Below are 9,735 nucleotides of genomic sequence, written 5' to 3' on the forward strand. Positions count from 1 at the left end.
GGGATACAGTAAAGGGCTGTGGGAAGTCCACAGTGTACAGGGATACATACAGTCAACAGTCAAAAAGCTGTTGCTGAGGCACAGAATTTATCATAAACTGTTTCCTTTTCTATTTTTACGTAGAAAATACAGTTTAAAGTCTCAGTAAGAAAGCTGTATTTCCCTTGTATTAAGACTTCGTATATATTTTGGTCCCCAGCATAAGAGAGGACTTATTACATTTGAAATTAAAGACATTTTATGAGGATACCAATTATTTAATGACTCTAAAGGCTTTTATTTCTGTTATCCATCACTCACTCCTACAAAACTGAAATCTCAATTTAAAAAAATTACTGTTACACACTTGCATCCTAAATTACATCCTGTTCTCTCTCTTGAGATGCCCTTTTATCCTGCACAGTGCATGCTCCAAACAGCTATTACAGGAAGTGTTGGACAGTCAGCTATTTATACATGGACAAAAATCTTTAAAATAGCATCGTTGGCTAGCTCTGCCTGGTTCCAGACCAAAAATGCTATTTTTAAGAAATGGCTGAGTTAGTTACTTAAATTTAAAATGCACTCTAAAAATAGTATTTGTCGCTGTTTTAGAAACAAAAGGAAGTACTAACATTGTCCAGCTACATAACATGGTAACAAGTCCATCCTTTACAAACAATGACTTGTAGTAATTCTTAGTTTGAGGAGGAATTTGTTTGGGTTTTTTTTGTTTTTGTTTTGAGACAAGGTCTAATATGTGGCTTCGGCTGGCCTAGAACTTGCTATGTACACCAGGGAAGGCTCACAGAGAGCTGCCTGCCTCTATGCTCCACTGCTGGGACTAAAGCCGTTTGCCACACTGAGCAAAACTCATTGTTTAATATCCAAATATTCAAAAAAGATCTAACTACTCTAACGCTAATGATACCACCAAGAAATCTTCAAACCATAATATACTAACTTAAAATAGTCTATACCGACTTCTAGCCCTGACTATACTATCCTGAGCATTTTTCAAAAAACAAGTTCACCATTTAATATCATATATTAATTAACCTCTTATCCAGTATATCAAGTCCCCAAAAAGTGACAAAAGTAGAAACATTTCCTTCAACAACACTGACATGCACTGTATTTTAAAATTCACTCTAGTTAAACCTCTATATTGCTAAAGCGATAGTATCTTAAAGTGTTTTGCCTACATGTATGTATGTTTGTACTCTTGCATGAGGCCCACGAAGACCACAAGTTCATGGGGTACTGTGGAACTGGAGTTAAAGATCATTACGAGCCACCAAGTGGGTGTTGGGAATGAAACCTGTGCCCTCTGAAAGAGTAACAAAGTGCTCTTAATGATAAACTATTGACCAGCCCACAAAATGCTTTTTTGAAAATTAAATATCTTCAATTCCTTTCAAACCATGGAGTGGTTCCTTTGACATGGTTCTGTAGACACTGGTATTCTTCCCCAGTCTATTCAGACTCAGTTGTAAATAGGCACAGCTGAGACGGCGGCACAAGCCTGAAATGTTTACTAGTGCTGCTGTTGACAGTCTCAGGACTACTGCTTCTATCAAGTCATTGAGAAATTATTTCCCTTAGGTCTCAAAAATAAAGTTTTAGAAAGTTTATATTGCAAAAATAAGATAATTAAACCAATATTCACTTCAATTACTAAATGCTAAAAATACCTTTTTAACCATAAATCTGTAATATCACAAAAGAATTTCTAAAATATATGAGTCTGACATCTTCTAAGCATGGCTATGAAATAGCTATTAAAAGCACAGAAGAAAGAATTCACACTCTAGCAAAAACCGGTTTGGTCTAAGAAGGAAAAATGCTTACTATTCTAAAATAACTTATGCTCTTTATCAATGTCTATTAAAAGAAACTGTAATGTATGGTAGTATGAACCTGTGTGCCTAGCACTCTGGAGTCTGAGGCCAGCCTGGGTTACAGAGCAAGCCTCAAAGTGAAAGGGAGACAATTAAATGTATAGCTTCTTAGAAAAAAAGTAATATACACACAGATATTGGCTTGGGGGGTAAGACCGACCAGTGCCAGGGCTGGAAAAATGGCTAAGTAGCTCCTGTGCCTGCCTAACCTGCACAAAGCCTTGGGTTTGACCTGTATTAACCAGGTGCTGGGGCTTGTGCCTATAATGCTAGCATAGAAGGGCAAAGTGGAGAGATCAGAAGTTCAAGCTTAGGTGAGCCTAAAATCACTAGCTAGTACTATAGAAATATATCAAATCACCTATGTCATATAACATCACCACTTCAAAATCCCATGCCAGGTATGCTGGCACATACCTTTAATGTTAGCACACAGAAGGTAGAGATGGGATCTCTGTGAGTATCTGATCTGCACATAAGTTCTACACATAAGTTCGTGTGTGTGTGTGTGTGTGTGTGTGTGTGTGTGTGTGTGTAATTTCAATTTGTTCTTAAGGTCATGGAAGCATGTTTACCACTTTATAGAATTTTCAACAATTTGGGTTTGTTTCCATTAGGGTCTCACGTGGCCCAGGCTAGAGGTGAAGCCGTTCTCCTTCCTCTGCCTCCAGAGTGCTGGGTGGGATTGCAAGTATATTCCACTACACAGCTCAATATAATTTCTGATTGTGTATATATACCCAACCACGTATAGACACTGAAGCTAACACTTGTGAAAGATTGTAACATCTTTTCTAGGAGGAACAGTGGCAGAGCTAAGTCCACTGCGTGAGTAAGGGGAGACTTCGGGCAGAAAGCAGACAGAGCTGGGTCCTGAAGTATGAACAAGAGGTGGCCAGCTATATAAGGATAAGGAAACTGGAGTGAGGACTGTTGTGACAACCCCATCCTAGGGAAAACACAGATGTCAGACAGGGAAGACCTGAGTCCTAGAAAATGATGTTCAATGCCACAAAAGTAAATCAATTCAATGAACTGGAGAAAGAAGAATCGGTCAGGATCTGACTGCAAACGTCTTCTGATGTCAAATTAAGGGGCTGCAGGGTGGATCTGATCCTGTTAGACATAAGAAGAAATGTATAATATTTCTAAACAAAATATACCTGACTTTATTTTCAGGAAAAAGGACAATGGCAGCAACTTGGATTTTAGCCTCCAGTGAGAAAAGACCAAAGGCAGACACCAATTCTGCAACTGTGCAAGTCAGAGAAAGGTCCACAGGAGTGACACAGAGGGCCAGGGTAAGTCAGAGGACGATAAGCAACTATATGGACACACTCTTCTATTGTTCTGTTGCTCTGGGGATTGACTTCGGAGCCTTGGGCAAGCTACCAACTTTACCCAGACCCCTCCTCCACTGCACTCCTTTTTAAACGTTCTTTTCCCATCGTTTTCTCCTATACTTCTGATATGGGTGGTTTGGGGTTTTTTTTTGTTTCTGTTTTTGTTTGGTTGGTTGGTTTTTTTGTTTTGTTTCATTTGCATGAAAGAAGTGTTTAGAATAAAATTACCAAAAGTAGAAGCAAAATGGCCTTTTTGCTTTCTTCTCATTAGGAAGGAAAATGCATAATGAATTACACAACTCCTGTCTGGGCTTCAGGCTTCCTTCATGCTGTGTGACGACAGTGAGTTAACCTCTTGGACCCCTGACCCCCCTGATCCCCCCTGAGCTCCCCTGAGCCCCCGAGCTCCTGCTGTAAAAAGAGGCAGTTGAGCTAGATGATCCACAGGTTTGACAATTTGGAAATCCTATGTATTATCACAGAGCTAACTACTTAAACCTCCAGAAGCCACCAATCAAAATGCGAACGTGACCATCTACAAACCAACTGTGGGAGTGCCATTAAAAACAGCCAGATGCTACTGTACCTACTGTTTTTCCATGTACATCTACATGCAGTTACGTCATCTACTTGTGAAGGACTTCATGAGACAGTAAAACATGTGTACCCCAGTTCTCATCTGAAATCTAAGACAAAACTGAAACTCTTAAGAACTCTGCAGCCACCCCACTTTCACTTACCAAGTACCTTTCAAAAACAGTCATAAAAAGCAACTTTTTGTTTTCAGTTGGTCTTGGAAATCCAACTCACATTAGACAAGTTTTTGCATATAGTCTTATGCCACAGAATCAGGTTTCTATGACCCATTTGTTTGTTTGTTTGTTTGTTTGTTTTTGTTTTTGGTTTTTTGTTTCTTTTTTGTTTTTCGAGACAGGGTTTCCCTGTGTAGCCCGGGCTGTCCTGGAACTCACTCTGTAGACCAGGCTGGCCTCGAACTCAGAAATCCACCTGCCTCTGCCTCCCAAGTGCTGGGATTAAAGGCGTGTGCCACCACTGCCCAGCTTTTTTTTTTTTTTATGACCCTTTTAATGAAAAGAATTTTTTAACAATATTCCTTTATCAGTCATAATGAAGTGTTCCTAACTGGAAAGATACTGTCTTCAGACTTGAAACTATAAAGTTTTATGCCCAACTTTTTTTTTTTTTTTGAAACAGTGTCTCATGTGCCCCAGGCTGCACGGAACTCATATATAGCCAACTACAGCCTTAAACATCTGATCCTCCTGGCTCCATTTCCCAGCATTGATATCATGCCAAGCCCAGTTTATACAGTGTAGAACCCAGAGCCTTCTGTGTGCTAGGCAAGCATTCTACCAACTAAGCTATACTCCTAACACAGTGTGAAACTTTTTACTACTAAAGAAAAATCTTATGAATACTTACTCATACTAGAGAATTCTAAGATACCCTGGAGCTGGAAGCATAGCATACTCAGTGGCAAAGTACAAGCTTGGTATTCCCAGGGTCCTATATTGGACCTCAGCACCAATGAGTAAATTTGGGCCAACAAAATGGTTTAGCAGGTGAAGGCACCTGTCTGATAACGCCAGCATGGCAACTTCAAGTCAACCCTCAGAACTTATATGAAGGTAGACAAGAACCTTGCCACAAAGTCGTCTCCTGCCATGGTCCACACATAACATTTCTAGTAAGTAAATTGTAGGTAATTAATTTTAAGCCTGATAATAATATTTTGGCATTTATTTCCTTTGAATGCCTGGGGGAGAGGGCACCTACAAGTCATAGGTGTGGAAGTCAGAGGACAGTTTTGTGGAAATGGTCTCTCCTTCCACCACGAGGATCCCAGGGTCCAGCTCAAGCCTCTACTTGGCAGCACACTCTCCCTGGGTGTATCATCTTGAGGGCGCAGCCTGACTGCGTTTTACAGGGGAATCAGTATTTTTCCTTTCAAACAAAGAATTAATGAGAAACATTTTTATTAAGGGAAAAAACTTTTGGAGAAATAAGCCATGGTGCCATGCTGAACAGCAAAGAAACTATAAATAATCACAAGAGACTTAACAGGGCAAGTAAGTTAGAAACTGTATATAATCAAAGATACTTAACACTCAAGTAAGTTAGAAACTGTATATAATCACAAGATATGTAACACTCAAGTAAGTTAGAAACTGTATATAATCACAAGATATGTAACACTCAAGTAAGTTAGAAACACATTTCCGGAGGCAGAGGCAGGTGGATTTCTGAGTTCTAGGCCAGCCTGGTATACCGAGTGAGTTCCAGGACAGCCAGGGCTACACAGAGAAACCCTGTCTCGAAAAAACCAAAAAAGAAAAAAAAAAGAAGAAACACATTTCCAGTGTTGTCAACACAATGAAATGTTAAGTGTCTGAGGCGACATTTTTACCCTGATTGAAACAGTATACAATGTACACAGGGATCAAAACATCACTAAGTACCATTGTGTATAAAAACCTTTATGCACCAATCAAATATAAAAAGGTGAAAAACTCAGACACGTCTTACACTTCTACCCTGCTATAATTCCCCCTGCATGGTATGGCCTATTTTGACTCTCATTTGAAAAATGTCATTCTGAAGGAACTAAAAATCTGTAAGCTATCTCTAAGTCAGAAGCAAAGGTTTTCTTATGTTATTGTAAAGTTCTAACAGTTTTTGTTTCTACATGCTAGTGTACATTTATGTGTGTGTATAGACATGTACGTGTGCATGTACATGCAATGGTGTTACATACACTAGAATTACTTCTCTCTAGCAGGCCCTCGTCTCTCTTGCTCCCTAAAAATAGCACCGCACCACTCATTTTTCCCAAGCTTACCAAAATAAGATGTAAAAAGGGGAACTGTAAGTTAGAGTGACCAGAGGATGAAATCCTTGACTACCCAAATCTGTATCACATTTGAGAACCACCACTAAAACCCGTGGTCTTCGAATTGCTGATTAATAATGGACATAAAATTATTTCCACTACCAAATCACAAGAGACTTGAGTGTTTAGTGTAAAGCCAGGAATCTGAACCAGACCCTTAGCCCAAAAAAATAAATAAATAAATAAAGCCTATCAGAATTTGTTTTACATGTGATATACTAGTCTGAACATGTGATATAATGATCTGAAAAATATATTTTCATATTCTAAGTGGTTTTTGCTGGCTGGTTTATTTTGTTTTGTTGGTTTTCTAAAACAGGGATTCTGTGTAGCTCTGGCTGGCTATAGACTCCATCTGTAGACCAGGGTGGCCTTGAACTCAGAAATCCGCCTATGCCTGCCTCTAGCTCTGGGTTGGTTTTTTTTTTTTAAATTCTACTTTGAAAATACAAAAACTGACCTTATTTTATGTATTCTACTTTACCAATTTCACGCAAAGAATAAGGGTATTTTAATCAATATTCTTATTTTTAGAGACATACTGAAAAGTATGTAGAAGCAAAAACTGTTTCTGTGGTAATCCCAGCCATTCTATGCAACTCGGAAGCAGAACTGTTAACTTTTCTCAAAGTTTCAGGGCAAATAAAAATATTTTAAGATATTTTTAATTAAAACTTTTTTATCCTAGATTAAGTGTGTAATAAAGTTAACACAGTTTCTGGGGGTTAACAGAAAATCCAGCTCAACAATGTAACAACAATGTCCAAATAACAGCACTGGATTTGGTTTCCCCAAACATCCCTGTGAAGATTCCCACTGGAATACCAATTTAACCAGTAGAATGGATATTCCAAAAACAAAGTGTAAGTCAATTACAGTACCCTATAGCGCCTGGTGTGCACTCGAGAACGCGTGGTAATTAAAAGAGACAGCTCAAACAACCGAGTAGCTTGGCCTATACAGCTCTACCTGCAATAGCAGTTCATCATCATCCTTGAGGCCTGGATACTACCTGTAATTTTCCAGGTACTATGTAGGAAACACTCCATGATTGTGTTTTGGTTTTCTTCTTATAAAATTAGCACATGCACTGCTTACCTTGATACTAGCTAGAGTTCCTCACCAACTATATCAAACCACAGCAGTGTGAAGGAGCCCCAAGAAGCCCCTTAAATCTGAGGTGTGGTGATCTGCTTCTCAAAAGTGCTCCATCACGATCATAAGGCCTCCCTTTTGTCTGGTCTGACCGTCGTTTCAGTCAGTCTTTCTAAGTTACAAAACCTAAGGGAAAGGAATTCCTTCCAGAACAGGGCCAAGGTGACAGCTGGCTTTAAATCCACCATTCCCAGGCCTGAAGTTTGGTTCCACCTGTCCTGCTCTTACAAGCCAGTCTGCCCTCCGGCCCGAAGGGGCCATTCTTGATGCTTTATCTAACTTGTCTTTTACTGACAATCCATAAAGACTTCCCAAGAGATTCCTATAGATTCCCTCAACTACGAAAACGGTGGTCCAGGCCCAAGCCTGTCACTCCGTTTTGATTTTGATGGTCTAAGTTCTAGATAAACACTACCAAATGGCTCACAGCCATTTGACAGAGGATGAGAACTGGAGGATACTAACACTCAAGATTTCTTTCTGAAGGAAAGAGAAATGGACCAGGTGTGGTGGCATACGCCTTTAATGACAGTACTTGAGAGGCTGAAGCAGGCGGATCTCTGAGTTCCAAAATAGGGAGGGGGGAGGTGATACCTAAGATAGCTAAGAGGCAAGAAAGGTAAGCAACCAGAGAACACTTAAAGCTTGTAATATACAACTGATTCTCCAGGGTCCACCTTCAGAGTGCTGAATTCAGAATATTAAAATGTGGGAATTGGGAGCAGGATCGGGAAGTTCTCAGGTAAACAAGGATGTAGGCTGGGCTGGCGAGGGAGTCAGACCCGAGGGGTCAGCCAGGACCCCAAGCGCTGAGCCACCAGACGGCAGGCGCCCCCGCGAGCTTTCAAACCGCCGCCCGGGGAAGGCGCTGCGCCGATTGGAAGTTCCACCACGACCGTCACCAGCACAGGGCCAAACCAGTAACTCTTCAGCCAAGCCCTCCGGAGGGTTCCCCTGGACCAGACCCCTAAACTCCACCTCCAGGCGCGGTCTCCACCAGGTCCCGCTGCCCGCTGCTAAGCACGCAGCCGCGACTCCAGGCGCGACCGACGCCCCCGACGGGGCTGCGCTGTGCCACTTCGAGGGGCGCGACCGGCTATCGGGGGGCGGCAGCACCAGTGCCTCCGAGTTGGCCCCGGGACGTCGCTCCGAGACCCACGCCGCCCTGTCCCAAGGGCTCCGACCCACCCAGCCCTCCGGGTCTCCGCAGCGGAGGGAACGGGGCGAGCCCACTCCCCGCCCGCGCTCTTACCCATCTTTCCGCCTCGCCTTGTAGACGTGCCCGTAGGTGCCGCGTCCCACTTTGCACCCTTCGTACTCAAACAGATCCTCCACCCGCTCCCGCTCCGCCGCCAGCTTCGCCTTGAAATCATAATCCATTGTCTGCTTCCCCCATAGAGAAACCGGGACGCGGGGGCCGCCGCCACTCAGTCCCTCCTCCGCCGCCGCCGCTCCACTTCTCCAACAGCCGTCGCACGGGCGCGCGCGCGCCGCCCGCCGCTCCGCGGTCTGCCTTCAGCAAGGGACTCCTCGGCGGCCGCGGCAGCCACCTCCTCCGCCTCCTCCTCCTCCGCGGCGGCGGCGGCGGCTCCCGCAGGCACCCACAGTCCCGCCTCCTCCCTTCATTTCCTTGTTTTGGAACCTGGTGGGCCGCGCCGCGGCTTTCTCGAACTCATTAACGAACCAAGCGGCCCGCCCCGAGGTCGCGAGCGATCCTGGGAAATGTAGTTCAAGAGGACTCATAGTTGTGCTACCTCTTCGGACGCGAGGAATACAATTCCCCGAGTTCCTTGGGCCTTTTCGGCCACGCCTCCACAGGGCATGTACGCCTGCGCATTGCTGCCGCCCCACCCCCTCAGGTAGCGCGCGACTCCGCTGTTCCTGTAAACTGTAGCGCAAAGTTGCAGAGGGCTTTTTGCGAGCCTGTGGGAGCTGACAGGAAGGAAGACTTTGCTGAGCTGCGAAGGAGATACCCGGCTCTGACTGTCATTAGGCTAGAAAAGCCGGAAGCACCTCACGAGAGCTTTGCTCAGGAGCTCATTCCTGCGCATCCGGAGCTTAGCACTGGGGTTTAGACAGTTGTACTACACATTGTTTGTTTTCTTGGGCAATTGATCCTCTTGTTGCCCCGCCCCTCGCCTCGGCTTATTGGCAGATTCTGAAGAGTGACGTCCTCTTTGGTGCATGGGTATCTCCGGCTTTGGCTTTTTTCCCGCTCTTGATTGGTAATTGGATGTGCTCGGTTCTTCCTGATAGGTTAATCTTCTTTCTTAACGATGCAAAAACCGTATTTCAAAACCTGAACATTCAGCGCTTTCCCAGCTCTTGCTAGGGAACCGGGTAACTTCTAGGGCCCACAGCCAATCATCTTTTTCCTGGCGCTGTAGTCGGTTTTATCCTAGCATATGCGGGTGCGGTAGCCGAGCTTTAACCATCTGTCTGAGAA

General features: G+C 43.5%; 1 protein-coding gene across 2 annotated transcripts in view; it reads right to left on the reverse strand.

The window, feature by feature from the left end:
• Positions 1 to 8,748, reverse strand: part of Cdk19 (cyclin dependent kinase 19) — a 132,121-nt gene extending 123,373 nt beyond the window's left edge. The window contains exon 1 of one of the 2 annotated variants that reach the window (XM_028769059.1): positions 8,542 to 8,748. In XM_028769059.1, the coding sequence (XP_028624892.1) occupies positions 8,542 to 8,669 (128 nt within the window). In that variant the 5' untranslated portion in view covers positions 8,670 to 8,748. The remainder of the gene's footprint in view (positions 1 to 8,541) is intronic. The other variant, XM_028769060.1, reaches the window with a different exon arrangement.
• Between the last annotated feature and the right edge of the window lie 987 nt (positions 8,749 to 9,735).

The sequence above is a fragment of the Grammomys surdaster genome, unplaced genomic scaffold (genome assembly GCF_004785775.1).
Source record: "Grammomys surdaster isolate TR1022 unplaced genomic scaffold, NIH_TR_1.0 190, whole genome shotgun sequence".
Taxonomy (NCBI): Eukaryota; Metazoa; Chordata; class Mammalia; order Rodentia; family Muridae; genus Grammomys; species Grammomys surdaster.